Source organism: Cucurbita maxima, unplaced genomic scaffold (genome assembly GCF_002738345.1).
Source record: "Cucurbita maxima cultivar Rimu unplaced genomic scaffold, Cmax_1.0 Cma_Scf00013, whole genome shotgun sequence".
NCBI classification, from domain to species: Eukaryota; Viridiplantae; Streptophyta; class Magnoliopsida; order Cucurbitales; family Cucurbitaceae; genus Cucurbita; species Cucurbita maxima.
This window is the reverse complement of record NW_019272029.1, coordinates 3508894-3533681: the sequence shown is the minus strand read 5'-3', so window position 1 is coordinate 3533681 and position 24788 is coordinate 3508894. Positions and strand designations below refer to the sequence as shown.

The following is a 24788-nucleotide window of genomic DNA, read 5'->3' as shown; positions in this document are numbered from 1 at the left end:
TTTAACCCCGCCTTCACAACATCATCCCAATTTCTCGAGTGGAAAATCAGCCCTCGGGCCTCAATCCGTCATTCCGATCGTCGGCGCTGAGAGCTCATCCGTACTCCGTCATCGGATAATGAAGAAGATCGGCAAGGTTCCGTTAATTTCGCCTAATCTAACTACGGTTTTCCTCTCCCTGCTTCTCATATCCTCCGTCCACTCCTTCTACCTCCCCGGCGTCGCTCCTAGGGATTTCCTGACTGTACGTTATGAATTCGATCACTTCCTCTCAATGTTTTTTTTTTTTCATGTTTTTCTATAACTCTCTATTGCTTTTCCTGTTGAAATGTTTTTCACGATCTGCGCTCCGGCGAGTAGCTGCGGTTTTTGGTAGTTCGTACTGCGGGTCAGTCGGATCTAGGTTTCTGGTGTTTGATCTGTTAATTAGTAGCCTATACTCTCTTAATATTGCGGTACTGGGGTATTTATATACATCATTGGATGCTGTGTTCTGGTTAGGTGTTGTGTTTCATTTTGTCTTAATTGAAGTAAAACACATCATATCTGCTCACTCCACCGCAATGAAACGTAGGATTGATGCCGCATTATGTGTAAACGTATTGTGGTATTCGTGCTTGACATTTGAATTACTTCAAATTTTACTCGCTGCGATGTTTTACCACTCGATGCCAAATCAGCTCGGTCGGGTACAATGGTCAAATACAGCCGTAAGCGTGTCCAGTTTTCCAACACTGTAATCTAAAATAGTTAAAAGTGAGTCATGTCGCGTTCAAACTTACGGGCACCAATATACTGGGGCACCAATATACTGTCTTATGAGCGACTTCTGATTGATGTGCCCGCTGCGGTTAACGGTCTAATATTATCTACTTGAGTTCTAGAACTGTTTATAGTTTGATCTCAAGGTAATAGTGTGAACTATAACAACTAAAGCTACAAACAATGTATTGTTTCAGAATCTTTTTTTTTTTTTTTTTTTTTTTTGCAATAATATATATTAGAAAATTTCATTTCTGATCTATTTTTATATATTAGAAAATTTCATTTCTGATCTATTTTTCCACATTGCATCTGTTGTTATGTGTTCAATTCCCACGAATTGATGGAAATGACATTTTTTCTTTTCTTTCAACAGGGTGATAGTCTTCCTGTTAAAGTGAACAAATTATCATCCACAAAAACACAGCTCCCATATGATTACTACTATTTAAATTACTGTAAGCCCAAAAAAATCACCAATAATGCAGAAAACTTGGGAGAAGTTCTCCGAGGCGACCGCATTGAGAATTCTGTTTATACTGTGAGTATCTTGCTTGTTTTTAAAAGCAACCTAAATGTTGTACAGATTATCCACATAAAATGAAATCACTGTACTTTATTTATTTTCCCGTCTTTAACGTTTCTAAATATTTCCCCAGTTCAAAATGAGGGAGGAACAGTCTTGTACTGTTGTCTGCAGGCAAACTCTTGATGCTGAATCTGCAAAGAATTTTAAGGAGAAAATCGACGACAAATATCGAGTAAACATGTGAGTTACAATTGTAAACCTCTATGTATTTGTGTTTAATGCTATTTTGTTTTGAGTTTTGACTTTGAAATTTAAAGTTTTACTTTGTAGTTTACTCGAAGTGGGCTCATCCCTTCCCTTGTGGCATATTTATTAACTTTATTCACTTTTCTTACAATGAGATGCCTTCCCATGGATATGTAGGATCTTGGATAACCTTCCTGTTGCCGTTCTTCGACAAAGGAGGGATGGAAATCCATCGACAACTTATGAACACGGTTTCCTTGTTGGCTTCAAAGGGAATTATGCTGGGGTATGACTTTGATGGCAGTTGAAATATGAAGTTTTCAGTTTTTAGTTTTCTATAGCTTTTCTATTTTCATTAATATATTTCTTCCTTTTCCCTTCACAGAGCAAAGAGGAAAAATATTTTATTAATAATCACTTGAGCTATAGAGTCATGTTTCATAAGGACCCAGACACTGATCTAGCTCGAATTGTTGGATTTGAGGTTACTCCATACAGGTTTCACTTTTCCTTTGCTCTTACATGTTGATTTTCTTCTTCCATATATTAAGGTCCTGCTTAATTTCACCACTGGTACTCTATCCTCTTATTTTCTTAGAGTGCTATCCAATCCAAGGCACTTCATGCTTTTAAAAAGCACAGACTTTGCCCGTAAGCTTGAGCTGATCTTTGTTGTCAGTCTTGAACTTCATATTGAATTAAATTAAACAAGGCTCTTGTAGTATTTCGCGGAATTGGAGGTTTTTTCGGGAAGCAGGGTGTGTTCCATTTGTTTGGGGATTTGGGGAGAAAAGAATAATAGTCTTTCTAGAGGGCAGGAGAGGCCTTTGAGCTAGGTGTTGGCTTTGGTTAGGTTAAGCTTTTTTGTAATTTTCTGTTAGGTCATAGGTCTTATTTTTGCTCGATTGGAGGCTTTTTGTGGGCTCTATGTTTGTATGGCATTCTTTGATTTTTTTCTCATGAAAGTTTGGGTATTCGTCAATATATTAATATATATACATATACACACATGGTAGCTTAATCTCTATCCTTCGTTGTTTTGAACAGTATTAATCACGAATACAAGGAGTGGAACGAGAAGAACCCACAACTAATTACATGTAATAAGGACACTAAAAATTTAATCCAAGGCAGCACTGTTCCTCAAGAAGTTGACACGAATAAGGAGATTGTGTTTACATATGATGTTTCATTCAAGGTACGGTCTTCACAAATCCCTGATATTCCTGAACTGTTTCTTTGATTTTGCAGTTATAAATTGGGTTCTGATCTTTCCCCAGGAAAGTGATATTAAATGGGCTTCTCGGTGGGACACATACCTTCTCATGAATGATGATCAAATTCACTGGTTCTCCATTATAAATTCTCTAATGATTGTTCTCTTCCTCTCTGGCATGGTGGCCATGATCATGATGAGAACTCTGTATAGAGACATTGCCAACTATAATCAGTTGGATGCCCAAGATGAGGCTCAAGAGGAAACAGGATGGAAGCTTGTGCATGGAGACGTGTTTAGACCACCCATCAATTCTGGTCTATTGTGTGTTTATGTTGGCACAGGTGTTCAGATCTTTGTAATGACACTCGTAACAATGATATTTGCTCTGCTGGGTTTCTTATCTCCTTCCAACAGAGGAGGGTTAATGACTGCCATGGTCCTTCTGTGGGTTTTCATGGGTTTATTTGCTGGCTATTCATCAGCTCGTTTGTACAAAATGTTCAGGGGCACTGAATGGAAGAAGATTACGTTGAAAACTGCCTTTATGTTTCCTGGTATTCTTTTTTCAATCTTCTTCGTCCTCAATGCTCTAATCTGGGGGGAGCAGTCATCAGGGGCTGTGCCATTTGGAACAATGTTTGCTCTTTTCTGCTTGTGGTTCGGTATATCCGTACCATTGGTGTTCGTTGGCAGTTATTTGGGCTTCAAAAAGCCAGCAGTTGAAGATCCTGTGAAGACCAACAAGATTCCTAGGCAGATACCCGACCAAGCATGGTACATGAAACCGGTCTTCTCCATACTCATTGGGGGTATTCTTCCATTTGGGGCCGTCTTTATCGAGCTCTTCTTCATCTTGACATCAATATGGCTCAATCAGTTCTATTACATATTTGGCTTCCTCTTCATTGTATTTATTATCCTTCTAATTACGTGTGCGGAGATAACAATTGTGCTGTGCTACTTCCAGTTGTGCAGTGAAGACTACCACTGGTGGTGGAGATCGTACTTGACTGCAGGCTCCTCTGCTCTATATCTTTTCCTCTACTCAGTATTCTACTTCTTCTCTAAATTGGAAATCACAAAGTTCGTTTCAGGGATTCTCTACTTCGGTTACATGGTTATCATGTCATACGCGTTCTTCGTGTTGACAGGAACCATTGGCTTTTATGCTTGCTTCTGGTTTGTTAGAAAGATCTACTCTTCCGTGAAGATCGACTGATTTACTGCTTACAGGACGACATAGGTTGTTCAGCTCAGACTGTATGAGTCAAGTTGATCGGGAAGAACTGAAAGATGAGAGTGCTTCCAATTCGACTGGCCTTATATTTGGACGTCAGTGAGGATTATTTTCTCGTCTCAGTCAATTCCCTGAATATGGTATAGAGTTAAGGTCCTCTCTCTGTCTTTCTCCTCCCCCCTTCGCTTATACTATTGTCACCAATTATGAATCCGTTCTATGATGTGTAAGAAACAGGGACGGTGATTTTGGAGCTTTATACAGTCCTATATGAATAATTTTACAGGTACTAAATGTTCATCTGTTACATCTAAATGCATCTCTTTTTTACTTTTTATTTTGGCTATTTTCAATAATGTTTTGTAGGAATTTGCCAATATCTGTCATAAAATTAAAGCATCGAGATGAAAGGTAGCTCGACGTTACGTGATCATTTTGTATAAGGACTTGATTTTATCTTTAGGTTTCTATTATTAAAAAACATGAGCTAGAGACTACGATTAGTCTCTAATCTATAAATGTCTCTTACTTTTCTCAAATTATTAGCGATCAAAAGAAGTGCAATAAGGCTAAATAAGGCAAGTAAGTCATTGATTGGCATAATGAAAGTTCGAAAACTTTATTAATTGCAAGTATTAAATGGAATATATAGAATGAGTTATTCATTACATACAATTAGTTATACAATCAGTTAAGGTATGTTTTCAGATTATCAGTAGAGTGCTAATGTGGAATTAGACTCAATTTATGCAAATTGATATTCATGTTGAACCACAATGAATAATAGTTCATATGAGGTATCAGTACGCCACTTTTAAAAGTCAGATTCAAACTGTTATTTTAGGTAGTTCACATTGTTTGCTTTTTTGTCTTCTCAGCGAATCAAATTCAGGCAATTTCTCATCCTTACCATATATCCTGATTGTATAATTGTATTGAAATATTATAATTTCAAAGCCAATAGGCAGTGATTGACTACAGTTACAGGTTTTGATGGTATAAACAAAATGCATCTAATGAGAATGACTAACTTCCCTAAAAGTCCTAACTAGAGGAGAGAAGAAAGGTATATTCACTTTGAGGAGCAAAAATGAAGAAGCAACAGGCTGCTAACAAAATGCCTTCTAGGTTAAAGAAAAAAAAAAGTCTGTTCCTTTTGGATTTACATGCTGCAAATCTGATCTTTTGTTTCAGGAACAGAAGAGGAAGCTCATCACTTGTATCAGCTTGAGCATGATCTCAGTTTCCCATTCCTCTGCCTGCATGAAAATTTGGAGGGGAACCACTGTTATTAAGCCCCCATCCATTACAAATAATGAACTATCAGATATGATGATGTCTTACCAAAAAGAATCCTTTTTTTCCTGCGCTAATAGTTCTTCAAGCGATATGTCGGTAGACTCGGGATCGATCTTTTCTGTCGAGTTCTCGGATTTTTCCATTAACTCCATGCAGCTACCAATTTCCAGCATCTGGACCATCAGAAGGTTGGTTCAGAGCAATCATCAGGTCTGGCTGTTGCATATTTTCAATAACAATTTGAAGTGTGTATGAAAAGAGAGAGCAAAACGAAGGGAAGAAGATATCCTATCTTATAACTTCAACTAATAGCCTAAACCCATTGCTAGTAGATATTGTCCTCTTTGGACTTTCCCTTTCGGGGTTTCCCTCAAGGGTTTAGAGTTTAATGATTAGGGTTTTTAGCGATGGGCTTGGGACTCTTACAATTATGGGAAAAGGGTGGCAGAGTCGGAAGGGCGATAACTATGTTCGGGGGATGGGATTCAGAGGCTACAACAGACCAGCAGCGTACTTTCCGACGTCTAGGAAGCATTGGCAGCGAAAACGGTGTAAATGAAGCAAGTGGGGTAGCAGCAATACCTTTTTGTATGCTGGAGAGAGTTTAAGCTGTTGTTGAAGCCAGTTAAAAACAAAGGTATCCTCCTCGAGTCTTTTCTGTTCCAATTCTAACTTGTATATCTAAGACAACAACAGATCAACAAATTTGAGTATAGATGAAACCTTGGGCAACATATACCAAATTATATCATGTCACCGACCTGCTGTTGAAGCCGATCGAGGGAGGATCGATCTGCCTTATAAAGCAGAGCTTTCGTTATGGTGAACTTTTCGGTCGGCGAATAACATCGGCTCTGTCAGTAGAAAAAATGTACACAGTTGGAGAGTATCAAATTTGAGAAAGTGAGAGTCACAAGAGACACTAATATTGTTGAAGCAAAGATATGAAGCATACTTGTGCTGCAGCTTGCTTCTAGCGTTGATTAAGCAGTTGGCAAATTGTCTGACCTGCATTTGAAAGGAAAACAGAAATAAATTGCTTAGAACTCGATCTCCGATTCAGTCTCGATTTTAACTAGCGACACGAAACCAATGGTATCGGAAAGTTATGGATAACAGTGACAGATCGAGTTTTGGACTCGGAGCAGCTAAAAACTCCATATTCATCCGCTAAAACCATGAATTCTCACATAACACAATTGTAATAGTCCAAGCCCACCGCTAGTAGGTATTGTCTACTTTGGCCTGTTACGTATCACCTTCAGCCTCACGATTTTAAAACGCGTCTACCAGGGAGAGGTTTCCACAACCTTATAAGGAATGCTTTGTTTCCCTCTCCAATCGATGGGGACCTCACACAATCCACGTCCCTTGGGCCCAGCATCGTTGCTAGCACACCACCGAGTACCTGACTCTTATACCATTTGTAATAACTCAAGCCCACCTCTAGCAGATATTGTCTACTTTGGCCCCGTTACATATCACTATCAGCCTCACAATGCGTTTACTAGGGAGAGGTCACAACACGTCTACTAGGGAGATGTTTCCACACCCTTTTAAGAAATGCTTCATTCTCCTCTCCAACCAAAATATAGGACCTCATAACAGTTGAACCAAAAACATCATATCGTATAGATTAAGCAGATTTCAAATGGAAACTCGATGAACAACAATCATTCTAGATAGAACTGTTATTCATTGAAGTCCAGGAAATATCAGCAATATTACTCCATGTCTGTTCCTAGGCAGTCTTGCAACAACAATCATTCTAGATAGAACTGTTATTCATTGAAGTCCAGGAAATATCAGCAATATTACTCCATGTCTGTTCCTAGGCAGTCTTGCAAGCTAAAATTATGCTAATGGCAGAGTCAAAACGAACCAGAAGAACTGCTGCGGAAACTCTATTTGAAGCACAGACAATAACATATAAGAATGATTGACAAGGTATAAGAATACAGAACCTGAGCCAACGTTAATTCCTTTGATTCCTGACACTTCATAAGTTCATCATACTGCCGTTTAATCTTCCTCTGAATCACACTAGTAGATGATGTAAAGGGATACAACAAAGTCAATTCCGGCTCATCTCCGCCGTGCAGCAGGTTCGCCCTCTTCTTCTTTGCCCTCTTCTTCTTCCTCTTCCCCCCTTGCTCCTCCTGACCAAACTCTCCAAATTCCTTGTTCAAATCGAGGTCATCCTGGCCCTGTTCAACAAAGAAACTCGTCCATTTCGGAGAATCCGGCGGTAAGCTTTCGAATAGAAGCGAATGAACCAAATAGGTCTGGTCGATATCGATTCTCTCAGGCTGAATCGCCTTACTGATCGTCCGCAACCTTTTACAAAGATAAAGAGAGAAACCGAGGGCGGAGAAGGTGAAGAAGACGAAGAACATGAGTAGGTCTGCTTCAGAGTAATTCGTAATTCGAAATGGGAAATCGGAGAAGAAACGGGATAAATAAGAGTGTAAAGCCGCCATTGGAGGTCTGGTTCGGATTTGAAGGTGAGAGAAGATGATTCAGTGAAACGGTGTGAAGAGAGCCTTTGAAACGGAACAAAAACCTCACACTTGACTTCATTTCCATATCGGCGAAGACGCGGCATCGAATCTCGGTTTGTAAATTTGGAAGGGGAGACTTGGTGGACTATTGGTCGTACGGTTCGTAACCCGACAAATTATTTATTTAAAATAATAATACTTTTATCCTTAAATTTGTCGTATTAATTTTAAGCTAACCGTAAACTCGTTCATTTGTTATATGAACACGACTCTCCACAATGATATGATATTGTCCACTTTAAACATAAGCTCTAATGGCTTTGAGCCCTTCGAACAAAGTACGCCTCCCATTAATCAAGCCTCGACTCCTTTTTCTTTTGGAGTCCTCTAAATTAGTCGATGTGGAACTTTCATCCAACACTTCCCCTCGACGGTACGTCTTCCCTTAATCAAAGCTTGACTCCTCCTTAATTGAGTCTCGACTCATTTTTCTTTTGGAACCCTTTCCTAAATTAGTTGATGTGGGACTTTCATCAAACATCTCCCCTCGAACAAAGTATGCGTCTCCTTAATCGAGACTTGATTCCTTTTTTTCTTTTGGAGTCTTCGTCATTTTTTACTATGTCTTCGAGGAGCTTCCACTCTTTTTTCTTTTGGAGTCCTTGGTTCAACATGACATAGCTAAGTTTAGGGCATGACTCTGATACTATGTTAGATGAACACTACTGTCCACAATAGTATGATATTGTCCACTTTGAACATAACCTCCAATGGTTTTGCTTTGAGCTTCCCCAAAATACCTCATACTCATGATCATATTCCGTACTTTTGCGAAAATTCATAAATATTAATAACAATAAATTTTAATATTATATTCTCTTTCGTTTTATTAAATATATAATCTTCCCTCAAAATTGGAAAAAAAAAAAAGGATTTTGTCCAAATTATTATAGTTTTATTGTACTTTTTCAATTGGGCTTCTATTGCGATGTATTGGATCCAAAATGAGTAATATTGGGCCTAGCCCAACCCAGCATGCCCAGTGGATGGCCCATTTTAGTAAACCAAAATATATATATATATATATATATATATATATATATATATATATATATATATATATATATATATATATATATTTGATTTAACCTTATTTATCTTGTTTAAAAATTTGATTTTAAAAGTACACCTCCCTCTTCATTTTTAATAGATTTATTAAATATTAAAAAGACGAATAAATAAATAAACAACAATAAAAAAGCTAACCATTTCATACAATTTAATAAATAAATAAATAAAAATAATGAAAAAGAAAAAAGAAAAAAAAAACATTACAGCCGAAGGCTAAGGTTTACAGTAGGGTCAGGCGGAGAGCGACTGCGAGTCAACTGACGAGAACCAAAATTGGCCGTCAAATACAAAAGACAGGAAGAAGGGGAACTCGCCCTCGTCGGAGATGAGCGGAGAAGAACCTCCCAAGCTCTACGCCAACAAACCCAAGAAAGGTACCATTCCAAACCTCCCAATCCAGTTCCCAAATTCTTAATTTTTTTTCCAAGTCTAGGCTGTTGTAGTTGCCACAAGAAGCGATCTGTTTCAATAATTCATTGCAATTATTAGGGCTTGAGTATCTTATTCATAATCGATCGGCTTTTCGTTTTCTTTTTCCTTCTGCAAACAGCTCAGGTCAAGCAATTTCAAGAACAGCACAAAGTCATGAGCGCTTCTTCTTCTTCACCGGCGCCACCAGCTTCGTCGAACACGGCATCTACGTCTTCTTCTTCTTCTTCTTCTTCTTCACTGCCGCAGCCTCCGAAGGAATCATTTGCAAGGCGATATAAGTTCTTGTGGCCCATGCTTTTGACTGTGAACCTTGCTGTTGGAGGTAATTTTGTGCTTCAGTTTCTGGTTGTTTTGTTAATGTGTTCGATCGAGAGCGTTAAATTCCAAAACGGGAAATCGGAGTCTTTGTTTAGGATTGGTACTCTCTGTTGAAATTTGTGGTGGATCAATTTCTTTAGATTTGTTCAATTCCGTTCTCTTCTTTCTGGTACACATAGGTTTGGATCTCTTAGTCGTTTGTCTGCTGGGAGATGAGTCGTTTTAGTATATTTGACTGCAAGGTAAAGATATGTGTGGAACAATCACAGAAAGGAAAATGGGGAACTGAATTGCTTACGACTTTTCATGTTTCTTCTGTTAGTTTTGTGTACAATAAAACATTCCACCCTAGCTATGTAGATATCTTCATTCAGAGGAGCTCTGTAGGTTTTGTTGTTTAGTCACGGCGGAGTTGGGAATGATCAGTTTACGATGTGATTCAAGAATATGTAAGCATGAAATAAGTGTAATTCGAGATTGATCAGAAACTAAAACTGAGTGTGTGCAATAACTTTTTTTTTTTTTATGATTTTTATGAGATCCCACATTAGTTGGGGAGGAGAACGAAACATTCTTTATAAGGGTGTGAAAACCTCTCCATACCAGATGCTTTTTAAAAACTTTGAGGGGAAGTCTGAAAGGAAAAGCCCAAAGAGGACAATATCTACTAGTGGTGGGCTTGAACCATTACAATTCTGTAGAATACTCTCTTCGATTGAAGGATGGTCTGCTGTGACAAGCTAGCACAGTAGTACTTTACAGGTGTCTTGGTAAATCTATACCGTGTTATGGGTTAATTGAAGTTGTTTTTTGGTAGCGAGATACATAGTAACGAGGGAGAAAGAGACAGATAGGGTGGGAATGGCCTATCAATCATTGGTGGACCTTCCCTTTAACCGGTCGCGGAGCTCTCAATTGAGTTGTTTAGGTTTTGGAATTCCATCTAAGGGGGTTTCGGTTCGAAGGTCATCAAGGGTTCCCAAACGTCGTGAGTGGTTGAGAGGCTGGAATTGGAGTTATCTTCAATCCAGCCATCTTTCTCTTTTTAAGTAGGCCAAAGTCGGAGGCTAAATTAGTGCCACACTATGATTAGACTGGTTGAGTTTTGCCCTCTTTATCTACACTCGTTAGAGGGAGAGGCTAACACCAAACGCAGGGTTTTTTAAATGGGGAGGGATGATTTGATATCATTGACTCACTTTTCCAACGGCGCGATCTTTTCTCTCCCGAGGAAGGGAAGATTCTTCGTTAACCTTTTTGAAAATCTTTATAGTTTTCTATCTTTCATTTGGCCTTAGGATTCTGAGAGAATAATCTCTATCCTTGGTGTTTATCATCTTCATGGTAAACACCGCAGGTGTCTCGAGCTTCAAACATTCAGTAAAGCAGCTTCGCTCCTTATTTTATTGGTCTTACAAGCACTAAGTTTAAGTCAGTTCTTTGCCTAGATAAAGAAAATGATTGTAACCTTCCACGATTTCACTCTACAACAATTTAACCTTTCGGATGTAAATAGGTGTTTGTTTGGTTCTTTCTCCTTCTTCACAAATTTAATAGCGTTTTAGCACAGTAGGCTCCCTTCCTTCTTCATCCTTTAAACTTCTTGTTGTGATATGCCAATTCTACAAGAAGAAGCCCGTATTGTATTTACAATTCAATTTATACTCCACCATCACATACAAACTTAGGTACATTAGAGCCTGAGAGAGTTTATCCCTTGCCAAACATCCTCTCAAAAGTCAAATCAATCTACCATTTTAATCTTTTAATTACTCAATACAGTGTTCTTCATTTTCTTGCAATATGACAAGAGAATGCTGGGCTTAGCTGTTCAATTTCTTTGGCATTAGTTGTTGTCTTCCTCTTTATCACGAGGAGGTGGTGATTCCACTATTACAGGGTCCTATCCTAAGAGGTCACAAGGGTTTTGTGGAACAACGCTGTGGGCTCAATCTTTTGGCAGTTGTGGCTCGCTAGAAACCAAAGGACATTCAAAGGGATCGAGTTGAGCATGAATTACCTATGGGACTGCATTTAGTTTTGTTCTTCCTTTGGGTGCGTCAGTTACAAACATTGTTGTAATCGTGATCGACAATTCAATAATGGTCCTCCTTGGACCTAATCTAGTGTCTCAAGTTGAGATTATGATATGCATTTATTAATTCTCGATTGTCATGTTTTCTTCTCATTTCCCTTAGGGGAAGGAAAAACACTTGTTATTACGAAAGCCCTAAATGCCCTAAAAGCCCTAAAAGCCCTAATGAAGCCAAGGTCCGCAATTTCCTCGTCCACCAGCTGTAGGTTGAGTGTCCTTTTCCAGGAAATATAGAATAACAAGAACATTCTAATAGGTTTATTCATGTTTTTCGTGGTTTGGCGGGTTGGGGCTCAGAAACTTATCATCTTGCAATCGTTTTGATTCAGTAGACGTCGTTGTTTTTAGGAACATTTACTTGCTTTGGCATAAACTGATATAAGTCTTTTAACTGTGTAGCTTATCTGTTTATGAGGACAAAGAAGCAAGATGAACAAGTAACTGAAGAAGAGGCTGCCCCGGATTCAGCGAAAACTGCCAAGATAGCTGCCCCTGTTGTTGAGGAATCATTTGCCAAACCAGCCATTGTGGAGCCTGTGAAGGTAAGAGAACCAATTCCAGTGGACCAGCAGCGTGAACTTTTCAAGTGGATTTTGGAAGAGAAACGCAAGATAAAGCCGAAGGATCATGAAGAGAAGAAACGCATCGATGAAGAGAAAGCAATCCTCAAAGAGTTCATCCGAGCAAAATCTATTCCTAACCTTTAAACTTTCCAAATGCAGCACTCAAGCAAACATATTGACTGTTTTAACATTGCTGATGGAATCTGAATTGTGATTTCTGTGGTCCTAAAAGGATATTGTTCGTTTCGAATGGGGATGAACATGGTTACATCCACAAAACCAGTGAGGAAATTCGTTAGGCCTACAGAATTGACAGAACCTTCACTTTTGAGGGAAAGAATAGGCAGCCCTTTTGGTGTCTGTTTGCCTTTAGTTTAGGTTCTGTAGGTTGTATGAGAAGAAGCGTCCATTTTATTAGAACCCAAGTTGAGAGAAAAAGCCAAGGTAACAACATATGCAACTTGAAGAGTTCACGTGGGCAGAATGAAATAATGCACCATCTACTTCCCAAATGGATTTGGACTTATCCAATGTGTGGTGAGATTTCTCTATCTGCATGCATAAACCTCCAAAACCCAAACTGAATGCAACTTCCAATGGGTCAAGTTTTTGGTGCTCTTTTTGGAATATTTTAGTCTTTCTATATAGTCTGTCATAAGCTCCTTCCAATGTACCTAATGTAGGCTCCATGCTTCAAAAAGAATCAGGGGGGTTAATGAAATGATGCTGTTAAATAAATAAGCCACCCGTTTAAAGCAAAATGGCTATCAAAAAATGGGTCTTTCCTTATAAGACGGTAGTGGCTAACGGTGGGTTTGAGCTATTACAAAAAAATGCGTCAACTAGGGAGAGGTTTTCTCACTCCTATAAGGAATACTTCGTTGGAGAGGGAAACGAAGCATTACTTATAAGGGTATGAAAACTTCTCCCTAGTAGACATGTTTTAAAATCGTGAGGTTGATGGCCATGTGTAACGGGCCAAAGCAGATATCTGCCGGTGGTGAGCTTGAGCCATTACAAATGGTATTATAGCCAGACACCGAGTGTGTGCCAATGAGGACATTGGGTCCCTAAGGGGAGAGGGTGCATTGTGAGATTTTACATCGATTGGAGAGGAGAACGAAGCTTTCCTTAAAAGGGTGTGCAAACATCTCTCTAACAAACGCATTTTTTAACTGTGAATTGGACTAATAACAATATGTAACGAGTCAAAACGGACAATATGTTTGCAGACCCTTTTATAAGGAAAGCTTTAAAAAAAGAGATAGGGCTTAAAATATATTCCCTCCTTTTTCTAATCTTTTGCGAAAGAAACAACCATTTCCCATCCCCCAACAAATGGTAATAAAATACAAAGAAATGGGTTTTGAAGTGAATGAAAAAGGGTATCAAACGTGCATCAGTACCTAACAAACTGAGAATCAACCATGGCCTCACTTGAAAGGCAGCCCTTGTTGCTATCTGCAGTAAGTACTTGCATTTGTATAATGAGAATGAACTGTGGATGGGACAGAAGACTAAAAAGGGGAGGGGTTTTCTAGGCGTAGGAGGACAAAAGTTGAGTGTAGGGGATGATGATGATGATGAGAGAATGTGGTGTGGTTGGAGTCAATTGATTCTTGCATGAGGCTGCCCAGCTAACACCTTTCATTTGGTGCTATAATCATATAGCTGTGGGGACTAACTACAAACCATATTTAATTCCCTCTTTAAACTCTTAATCATTGTTCTAAATCTAAATCAATAAAAGCTTCATTTCTAGTCATTGATTGCTTTAGAATACAATCATTATCTGTTCATTAAACAATTCCTTGTATTTAGACTCATGAATTGATATGAACTGATATGAACTGATATCCATGTCATTTTAGCTCTCTGTCTTTCTCTGCTGCACGCGTGCACATACACATGGAAACTCATTCTTCAATCATTTGAATGTGAAAAGATGTGGTCAGAGCTGTGGTGATGATGGTTAACCATATTTAAGAGAACCACACACAGAAAAGCCTGGCAGGCAGGGCGGCAGAGCAAATCTTTGTCCAAAATGGACAGTTTCTGGGATGTTTTGGTACTGACAGCCATTTTTTTGACCATCATTCTTCTCTATAGGAACTGCTTTAGCCTTCTCAGATCAAAGCTCTGCAGCCACCTCCCTTTGGGTTCTCTTGGCTGGCCTTTCATTGGTGAGACGCTTGAGTTCATCGCTTGCGCTTATTCGGACTGCCCCGAAGCCTTCATGGACAAGCGTCGTCGCCTGTAAGTTATCTGCAAAAACCAAATGATGCTTGGTTTCTCTTATGAATGGAGGGTTCATTTTTGTATGCAGGTATGGGAAGGTGTTCAAGTCACATGTTTTTGGAAGTCCTACCATTGTTTCTACTGAGGCAGAAGTTAGTAAGTTCATTCTGCAAAGTGATGCCAAGGCTTTTGTACCGTGTTATCCGAAATCTTTGACCGAATTGATGGGGAAATCTTCTATTTTGCTGATAAATGGGAGCTTGCAGAAGAGGATTCATGGCCTTGTAGGAGCTTTCTTCAAGTCTTCATATCTCAAAGCTCAAATAACTAAGGATATGGAGTGTTATGTCAAATTAGCTATGGCGAATTGGAGTGAGAACAGTCCTGTTTACCTTCAAGATGAAACCAAAAATGTCAGCTCTCTCTCTCCCTCTTTACCTGATTTGAGTGATGTCTAAATAACCCTTTCGAGCTTCCCCTCAAGGTTTTTTTTTAAAACGCGTATGCTAGAGAGAGGTTTCCACACCCTTATAAAAAAAATGTTTCGTTCTACTCTCCAACCGATGTGGGATCTCATAATCCACCCCCTTCGAGGCTTAGCGTCCTTGCTGAGATTCGTTTCCTCCTCCAATCGATATGGGACCTCCCCAATCCATCCCTTTTGGGTCTCAGCGTCTTGCTAGCACACTGTCTCGTGTTCACCCCCCTTCGGGCTCAGCCTCCTCGCTAGCACATCGCTTGGTGTCTGGCTCTGATACCATTTGTACAACTCAAGCTCACTGTTAGCAGATATTGTCCTCTTTGGGCTTTCCCTAAAGGTTTTTTCTAAAACGCGTCTACTAGAGAGAGGTTTCTACACCCTTATAAAGAATGCTTCGTTCTCCTCCTCAACCAATGTGAGATCTCACAATCCACCCCCCTTCAAGGCTCAGTGACCTTGCTGGCATTCGTTCCCTTCTCCAATCCATGTGGGACCTCCCAAATCCACCCTCCTCTAGGGCCTAGCGTCCTTGCTGGCATATTGCCTCGTATCCACCCCTTGGCTTAGCCGCCTCGCTGGCACATCCCCTGGTGTTTGGCTCTGATACCATTTGTAACGACCCAAGCCCACCTCTAGCAGATTTTGTTCTCTTTACGCGTCTGCTATGCAGAGGTTTCCACACCATTATAAAGAATGCTTCGTTCTCCTCCCCAACCGAGATCTCACAATTATGTTCAAATCATATTATCCAAAGAATTTACCTTTGTAACCATTTTTAGCTATCATTTTCCTGTTCATAAAGTTACTAAATGAACTCCTTTTGTCTCCAGATTTCCTTTCAAGTATTAGTAAAGATATTGATTAGTTTAAATCCTGGTCAAAGGATGGAGTTTGTCAAGCAACAGTTCCAAGAATTCATCGCTGGGCTTATGGCTTTGCCAGTGAACATACCAGGCAGCAGGCTTTACCAATCGTTGCAGGCAAGTTAGATAGTAAAAGCTTTACCATCTTCCTTCACTATCACCATTTTCCTGATGGAACTTCCTTTTATGCTTGAATTGCAGGCCAAAAGGGCTATGGTTAAACTAGTTAAGAAGATCATACAAGAAAGAAAAAGCTGTGGAAGCTCCCCTGTGGCTGTCCCACAAGATGTCATGGAAGTTCTGCTCAAAGATGAAAGTGAGCAGCTAACAGATGATCTTATAGCAGAGAACATGATTGATATGATGATTCCTGGGGAAGATTCAGTGCCAATCTTGATGACTCTTGCAGTAAAGTACCTCTCGGATTGCCCTGAGGCACTTCAACAGTTAACGGTACACTACGTTCTTAACAACTCTCGATCTTTTTGGTTCGAACCACTTCAAAAGAAAATATCCTTACTTTCCTTTCCATTTTAATAGTGTCCCTATCAGCCATGTTCTTGTAAGTTAAATTATGAAAAGTTCCTCCCGTTCAAAAGTTTTGATAATATATAAACGTTTTAAAACTACCCTAAGAATCCATTAGAATAGTGGGAAAGTGACCCAAAATAGACATTACGTAACAGCTCAAGCCTCACAATCCACCCCTTTGGAGGCCTAACGTTCTTGCTGACACACCGCCCGGTGTCTGGCTCTGATACCATTTGTAACAGCTCAAGCCCACCGCTAGTAGATATTGTCTGTTTTGGCCCGTTACGTATTACCATCAGCCTCACGATTTTATCACATCGGTTGGAGAGGAGAACAAAGCATTCCTCATAAAGGGTGGAAACCTCTCTCTAGTAGATGTGTTTTATAACCGTGAGGCTGACAGCAATACATAACGGACCAAAGCGGACAATATCTATTAGCGATGGGCTTGGACTGTTACAAATTATGACCCGAGCACCGCCAACTAAGTTAACTGCATAGATTATTGTGTATCAGGAGCAGTTTAGTGTAAAGAAAATGTTGCTGTTCTTTGAGTTGTTTGATTAGTTGTTAAACCATATGGGTGCTTGAACTGATATCAGGAGGAAAACTTGAAGATGAAAAGGCTGAAAGAGCAGGCAGGAGAGGCATTGCATTGGAGCGATTACCTATCAATGCCATTTACACAGAATGTAATGCATTAAGCTTTTGATGAACTAGAAAGAAAAGGGTAGTTAAGTTGTAGTATGAATGAACACTTTGAATCATGGTTTGATTTGAACAGGTGATCACAGAGACACTGAGGATGGGAAACATCATAATTGGTGTCATGAGGAAGGCCATGAAAGACATGAACATAAAAGGATATCTAATACCCAAAGGCTGGTCGGTGCTTGCTTACTTTAGATCCGTTCATCTTGATGACAGTCACTATCACTGCCCTTACAAGTTCAACCCATGGAGGTGGCAAGTAAGAACCGAAAGGTTTCTTTATTCTAATCGTTTCTAAATTTGGCTCAAATGAGATTTTGTGAGATCTCATACCGATCGGCCTAGTAAACACGTTTTAAAACCTTGAGGGGAAGTCTTTGAAGGGAAAGTTCAGAAAGGATAATATCTACTGGTGGTGGGCTTGGGCTATTACAAATGGTATCAGAGTTAGACATTGGGCAGTGTGCTAGCGAGGATGTTGGGCCCCCAACAGGGGTGGATTGTGAGATCTCACGTTGGTTGGAGAGAGGAACGAAGCATTCCTTATAAGGGTGTGGAAACCTCTCCCTAGAAGGCGCGTTTTAAAATCTTTAGGAGAAGCCCTTAAAAAGAAGCCGAGAGAGGATAATATGTGCTAGTGATGGGCGGTGTGCCAACGAGGACGCTGGGCACCCAAGGGGGGTGGATTGTGAGATCTCATATCGATTGGAGAAGGGAACGAAGCGTTCCTTATAAGGGTGTGGAAACCTCTCCCTAGCAGATGCACTTTAAAACCTTGAGGGAAAACCTGTGAAGGGCTGCCTAAAGAAGACAATATCCGCTAACGATGGCTTGGACTTTAGGTGAAATTTATTTTGGTTTGAAAAACCATGTCTCCCTAATGGCTCTGTGGTTCAACAGGACAGAGACTTGAATAGTTGTAATTTCACTCCTTTTGGAGGTGGACAAAGACTATGCCCTGGACTTGACTTGGCCAGGCTTGAAGCTTCCATCTTCCTTCACCACTTTGTCACTCGCTTCAGGTACCTCGCTCGTTACATCAATTTCCCATCATTCACGATGTTTCTAAATGCTTAAAAAAAACGTTTTTAAACACTTGAAAAGTCATTCTAAGTAGGTCCCATGTTTCGTTTTCTTTCATTACGCTCGTAGCGCGAGCTGACTCTACTAAGACTAACCCCATAAATGGTACATTACACAGATGGGTAGCTGAGGAAGATAGAATCATAAACTTCCCCACAGTGAGGATGAAGAACAGGATGCCAGTTTGGGTGAAGAAAAGAAAGGACCCATGACAATGGCTAGGGGAGCTGCCTTTTTAGCAAAACAAAGCACAAGCTCAATTAACTTCACCAATTACATAACAACCAAGAAGAAAAACAGTTTGAACGCCCGTTGTGACCGATAAAAAGTATCACTCAACACGGTTCGTAGTTTACGTGCGTGCTTATTACTGATTGTAAATGACGTGTGTAGGGCATACCTATTTGAACTGATAGTAGCCCGTCTTAACAAGTAATGTATAATTATATAGTACTTTTAGCATAATAGTAACCACGAACGTGAAAACTTAGAAAATGCAGAATTCAAAAGCATTGACATCGTTCACACGTAGTGGATGATCTTCAAACGAGATTGAAATAAGAATTTCTTGGGAATCCTACAAGACTCATTTGTTCTTTTTTCTGTGACAATGAACACGAGAAGCTAGATCGTGGACAATTAAATTGTCTTGTCGTTAACAAATGTGTACTATAGTTTGAACGTTTTTAAAATCATATTTTACTCGGAGAGAAGTTTTCTTCCATCATAATTTATTTTTTTTATGTTTGTGTAATAGTAATTATATTTGAAAGAGAGATCATTATGTAATACTTTTTTTTTATTCTTTTTGTGTTTTTGAAAAACATTTAAAATATAAAATTTATATTTATATTTAATAGAGCAAATAAAGTTTTAAAATTTAGAATTTATTAAAAATCTATTTCAAAGTTTAAAATATATTATATACTATTTTAAAAGTCGAGATTAAATAGATAAATTTTAAAATTTAAGGATTAAAATTATAATTTCTTTAAGTTAAATTAATTTAAATATTTCTTAATATAGTAAATTATCTAAAAATATTTTTATATTTTAAAATTTTTAAATGATCCTAACTTTTAAAAAAAAATTAAAAAATACCATTAAGTTTCATTTTTTTTTTTAATGAAAATTATTAATACTAAGGAACATAATTATTAAAAGTGTTTAAAAAGGGCATGGGAGCTTTTAAAAGTTTCATAAATATTTTAAAATTTTTTATTAACTTCATAAATACCTTTAAACTCGAGTATTTTAATAAATTTTTTTAAAATTTAAAGGGTATTTTTAAATAAAAAATTAACCAATTTCATTATTTAAAAAAAACTAAAATTAAAAATTTGAAGATATTATTGAAAATATGAAAATTTATTGGTATTTGTTTAGGCCATTATGACTATTTCTTTTTTATTAATTTAGATTTATATATAATTATTTATTGTCATTCGTACCCCAACATTTTATTGTTATTCCTAATTTACCCAAACAATCAGACAAATCCAGTTCTTAGGTTCCAACTAGTCACCGACGAAGGCTTTCATCCGTCGGTCACGAGTTCCGCGACCTTTCTCCTTCCTCTCCGTCGTCTTCCCCTAATATCCTCTCCAAATTGCCGGAATCTCCGCCTCTCCGATGACCACCTACGGTACAATCCCCACCTCCGCTGCTCCTGGAACCTCCTCCAACCTCGAATTCTTCTCCCGCGGTAAACAGCGTCTCGAAGCCGGTTTCGCCACTCGTGCTCCATGGAGGCTCATGTTCGATTTCCACTCCTTCACTCTCTCTTTCAACTTCCGCGACACTTACTCTCGCGTCAAAACTAACATTGCCTATTTCCGTATGAATTATGCAATGGTCGTCCTCTTCATCCTCTTCTTGAGCCTCCTATGGCATCCGATCTCCCTCATAGTCTTCACCGCCATGCTTGCCGTTTGGTTGTTCCTCTACTTCCTTCGCGACGAGCCTCTGCTCGTCTTCGGCCGTTTGATTGACGATCGAGTGGTTTTGGCTGTGCTATCGGTGTTCACACTTGTGTTCTTGTTTCTGACCAACGCGACGCTCAATATCCTGTTGTCGATTCTGATCGGCGCTGTGCTGGTGCTGATCCACGCCGCTGTGAGGAAGACGGATGATCTGTTCTTGGATGAAGAAGCTACAGCGGTCTTCACCATCGGTTCGCGTGCTCCTGGATCTTCAATTTCCGGTTATTCATCGTAATGTTTAACTTGATTTCATCAATCATTTCGAATGAAATTAGTAGCGTCTTTATTCATCTTTTTTTCTAGTTTTGAGTTCGTTCAATCATCTTCTACGGAATCCATCATCCAATAGAGGAAAAATTCATTAGTCTTGAAGTCGAAAGAGAGTTGGATTTTCTCTCATTCAAGCAGAATTTGGGAATTTGATTTCCACTACAACCACCTCGAAATCGATTTAGGGTTTTCTTTTTTTAGTGAATGAGATAGAACTAGAAACAAACAACGCTCGAAATCATTTTTAGAAAATTTCAATAATTACCTATCAACTTACAAACTTCATGTACATAAATTTCTTTGCAACTTGGTCAGTTTTTTCAGATTCTCTGTATTCAATGTGGAAAATAGTATGATGTTATTGTTAGGTAGACCCATCTCATGTACCCTCGTAACTATCCATATAATGTTATTCGTTCTGACTCTACTCGTTAGGGGTGAGCATCGATCGATAGGTGTCAATTTTAGGCACAATTGACACTAAAAAACCAACCTATCAATTTTAATCAGCTGGTAGTTGACGGTTTTATAGTCATATATGTCCGAGTCAATGTAACATTTGTTGGACTAATGGATCAATTTGTTTTATGAATAGAAAATTTGGGTATATCAAAATTTATTCTACATCAAAACCGTCCAGGTCGATCTTGGCTACATATACCAACCCCATGGCCCAAGAGGGCTCTCGAGGCCCTCGTGGGGGTTGACCGTCGTACGAAGAGAGTGAGCTCATCAAGGTCGGTTAAGGTTTTCGTTGTTGGTTGTACAATGATTTTCTCTTGATGAAATATTTGTTAGATGATGAAAGTCTTATATCGGCTATCGACTAATGTAGGGAATGATCTTGAGTTTATAATCAAAGAATATTCTTTCTATTGTTACGAGACCTTTTTAGGTAAACCCAACACAAAACGTGGTCTACTCTTGGGTAAAGTCGGGTTGGTATTGATATAACATAAAAGATAATATACTAGAACCAAACACAAAACACAGCGGAGAGGAACTTTTACCCACGACATGATAAACCCAGTACATCTTGCCCGATCTCCACCATTCTCCGCCGTAAATTCCGCCGGCATTTCGCCGAATGGCTCACCAGCCTTACGATCCTTACTACATCTATAATCAACCGACGCGCTCTTCATCTCCGGTATCCCTGACGATGTCAAGGCTCGCGAGATTCACAACCTTTTCCGCCGCCGGCCGGGACTCAAAGTACTTTTCATGTTCACACCTGTCCTTTCTCTTATTCATTATGCAGATTTGTATTATCTCTTCGCTTCCAATTTTTTCATCTCTCAATGTGTTGTCTACATTTTTCTTGCATATTTTCTGCATCACAATCTGAATTTTGGGGCTCATGTGCATATTTGATGTTTTGCTATACATTCAGGAGGCAGTGAACTGGACGAACCATAAAAAAAAGAAGCTGAAGAAAGGTTTGCAAAGCAATAAATAAAAGTTTAATTACTCTCAAATAGAATATTACAAGATGTAGCATCGCTGGGATAAATTCTTGCAAACTTTTTTGCCTGGAGGTTGAGTATTTTGTTGTTGTTGTTCTTGTCGGAAATATGCAGCAGTGAGGCTTTGATGACTCCTGGTAATGCTCTACCTGCTCCATATGTACGTCAATCTATCTTCCTTGTTAGGATCTAGGAAAAATCTGTATCAGAATGCAATCCATTTTTGTTTCATGACATACAATTAAATATTTCTGCTGCTTAACTGGTAGTCTAATCTGATCCACATCGGTTTGCTTTTTGCCAATTCTATATGAAGTTTATTATTTTTGAATCTTTGTGTTTGTCCAGGAATGAATTAGTGTTCTGTAGAAAATTGTTCGATACTGATTTCGAAGTTATGATTTTATAAACATGTTTTGCTTTCCAATTAGTGATAGCCTGTTATTGCGGTTTGACCATGTGATATGATATGGTTTGCTTTAATTTATGTATGTTTGACTGTTGCTGGCACTCGTTCCCTTCTTCAATCGATGGGGACTCCCAATCCACTCTCTTTTGGGGCCCAATGTCTTTACTAGCACACCGCGTTGTGTCCACCCCTCTTTTTGTTGGCACATCGCCCGGTGTCTGGCTCTGATACCATTTTTAACAGTCTAAGCCCACCGCTAGCAAATATTGTCTTCTTTAGGCTTTCCTTTTTGAGCTTCCTCTCAAGATTTTTAAAACGTTTCTGCTAGGGAGAGGTTTCCACACCTTTACAACGAATGTTTCGTTTTCCTCTCCATCCGATGCGGGATCTCACGTAAGATATCTAATCTACTATATTACCAATTAGAATAAATCCTGCTTTCAATATTATTTTCTTGTTTTTTTCTCTTTATTAAAACATCATCTTTGATGTAGGACCCCGTTTCAGAAGAAATCTCCACTAATCTAACTATTCTAATGAAACATTTGGAACATTCTCAAGTAGAAAGAACACAAGTAGAAAGAACACAAGTAGTAGCCTTCTGATATCCTTAAAGAGTAATGAGGTCCATCTTGAATATGCCTTCATTTACCTGGTTTTCTTGTTCCAGGATATTGAACAAGCTAACACGGTTATGGAGGAGCTTCAGGGCAGCATGTTACCATCGTTGGACTGAGGCGACATACATACAGAGTATTTCTACTCTAGTTACTTCTGTCTCCTAATTAATAGCTCGGTATAACTCATTGATTGATCTTGCATGTTCTTAATTTACAGGTATGCACGGTCTAAAATGAGGAAGATTTAGTTGAAAAGCGTTCATTAGTTCGGTAGGGACTCCGTTCGCTGCTGCTCTGAACTTTTATTGCATTGATCAATCTGGTATCGCTTCTAGTGCTTGCAAACTACACATCATATTACTGCCTAAATAATGACAATAGACTATGTGAACTTGAAAAATCATGGGCATTTTAAGATAGTTATGCATTGTGAAGTATTGCTAGTAGTTTCTTCTTGGATTAGTTTGAAGAAGGCTGTTGCTATGCAGTAAGTAGTTAATCTCGTAGTGGAAGTGTTAGAAGAAGCTTTCTAAACTGAAACAGGAGCTGACTTTAGCTGTCATGGTTAAAAAGGAAAAAAAAAGAAAGAGAGAGGAAATCATTATCATGGATTAGAGGCAGTTCAAGCCATTTTAATCTCGAGTAGTAGGCTGAGTGTAGTTTGTGGCGACCTTAAGGACAAGCCGCCCGGGGGGTCCCCCTTTAAACGTCATACATATATTCAAACCGTGAGATGGATAGAGGGGCTGATTTTTCCTTGCAGGAGGTGGATGGAGTTAACTACGGGGCTGTATTGAACTCGCCAAAATGACGTCTACTCCAAACACATTTGAAAGGTCTCAAAAAATACTATAGGGAGTCATAAAGCCAATTCTCCGCCACTTTTGGGCTTTGTGTCCTAAGCGAGCTACTCTATGGCACATGCGTGTGTCATAGCAAGGGTGAGCGTTACAAGACGAGTGTCTCAGGTGCTTCCTTTGAAATTTGATTTTCAAGGACAATGTCAAACCGCACGAATGTGCTGACATTGCGCCCATGCCCATGTGTTAGAGGTTTGATTATGCACCTAATATCTGGTACAGAGTCCATAAATAATGACATGAATACGATAGGGTCTAATGTCTCGATGGAACCCAAATGGATGGATGTTTGGGATGTCTGATGTTATGAATGGCACAGGGGCTCATTTTCAATAGTATGTCCGAGCGAGTCGATAGCCAATGACATCCCGATATTTGAGATGCCATCATGATATGTGGGTTATATTGTAGGTTCCAAGATGACAAGATGAGATCGACGTTGCATTGAGAGACCTTGGCTCCCGAGTAGAGGCAAGATCAAACCAAATGACTTGACCTAGTGTAGAGGCAAGTTGATTAAGTTGCAAATGATTGAACATGCACGCACGGGCGGCATGTGTGATCGAACAAGTTTTGATTCCACACAAGTTGTGTTTAGTTAGATAACACGAACCTCGTCTAAGGTTCGACGAAACCACAAAAACGGGTGAAGGATACATATAAGGCTTGGGTTTCTCTCAAGACTCATCGTGGGTATGTCAAGATCATGGGGCCACATGGTTGAAAATGTTGGACCGGGACACGGGACACGAGACACACACAAAGGGCATATCTGTCCAATTGGTGTTTGAACTTCTAGATTTGTGTTATATTTGATCACCTTTTAAAAAATTAAATATTCTCTTATAAATTAAATAAGAGTTTGTTTATTATTGTTTAGTAGTTATCTATTGACTATGCAGTATGCACGGATCCTTTGTTCCTTTTTTTTTTTTTTTTTTT

General features: G+C 39.1%; 2 protein-coding genes, 1 long non-coding RNA gene and 2 pseudogenes across 4 annotated transcripts; 4 read left to right on the top strand and 1 right to left on the bottom strand.

Annotated features, from left to right (window-relative positions):
- LOC111488595 (transmembrane 9 superfamily member 7-like) lies at window positions 1-4325 on the top strand. Its single transcript, XM_023136427.1, has 7 exons — window positions 1-244; window positions 1139-1303; window positions 1422-1531; window positions 1715-1823; window positions 1923-2035; window positions 2585-2735; window positions 2818-4325. The coding sequence occupies exons 1-7, from the start codon at window positions 119-121 to the stop codon at window positions 3973-3975; spliced, it is 1932 nt and encodes a 643-aa protein (XP_022992195.1). The 5' UTR covers window positions 1-118; the 3' UTR covers window positions 3976-4325.
- A 584-nt stretch (window positions 4326-4909) lies between these two features.
- LOC111488679 lies at window positions 4910-7956 on the bottom strand (annotated as a pseudogene).
- A 1181-nt stretch (window positions 7957-9137) lies between these two features.
- LOC111488728 lies at window positions 9138-12937 on the top strand. Of its 2 annotated transcripts, none has more exons than XM_023136646.1 (3): window positions 9138-9298; window positions 9475-9678; window positions 12169-12937. In XM_023136646.1, exons 1-3 carry the CDS (start codon window positions 9250-9252, stop codon window positions 12474-12476), a joined length of 561 nt encoding a protein of 186 aa, XP_022992414.1. In that variant the 5' UTR covers window positions 9138-9249; the 3' UTR covers window positions 12477-12937. The 2 variants fall into 2 exon arrangements, with proteins under 2 accessions (XP_022992414.1, XP_022992415.1); XM_023136647.1 differs by having other exon boundaries at window positions 9155-9298; window positions 9480-9678.
- A 663-nt stretch (window positions 12938-13600) lies between these two features.
- LOC111488763 lies at window positions 13601-20519 on the top strand (annotated as a pseudogene).
- Window positions 20520-21874: 1355 nt separating this feature from the next.
- On the top strand, window positions 21875-24715 carry LOC111488771. The gene is made up of 5 exons (XR_002719255.1): window positions 21875-21930; window positions 22072-22117; window positions 23037-23119; window positions 23204-23308; window positions 23730-24715. It is a non-coding gene; the product is annotated as an uncharacterized LOC111488771 (long non-coding RNA).
- The last annotated feature ends 73 nt before the right edge of the window (window positions 24716-24788 follow it).

Excerpts from the sequence above, each read along its gene's own strand:
- LOC111488595 (XM_023136427.1), top strand. The coding sequence starts at position 119 with ATGAAGAAGATCGGCAAGGTTCCGTTAATTTCGCCTAATCTAACTACG. Across the intron at positions 1,532-1,714 it reads GACAAATATCGAGTAAACAT|GATCTTGGATAACCTTCCTG; the intron begins GTGAGTTACAAT and ends ATGGATATGTAG. Across the intron at positions 1,824-1,922 it reads TCAAAGGGAATTATGCTGGG|AGCAAAGAGGAAAAATATTT; the intron begins GTATGACTTTGA and ends TTCCCTTCACAG.
- LOC111488728 (XM_023136646.1), top strand. The coding sequence starts at position 9,250 with ATGAGCGGAGAAGAACCTCCCAAGCTCTACGCCAACAAACCCAAGAAA. Across the intron at positions 9,299-9,474 it reads CGCCAACAAACCCAAGAAAG|CTCAGGTCAAGCAATTTCAA; the intron begins GTACCATTCCAA and ends TTCTGCAAACAG. Across the intron at positions 9,679-12,168 it reads TGTGAACCTTGCTGTTGGAG|CTTATCTGTTTATGAGGACA; the intron begins GTAATTTTGTGC and ends TTAACTGTGTAG.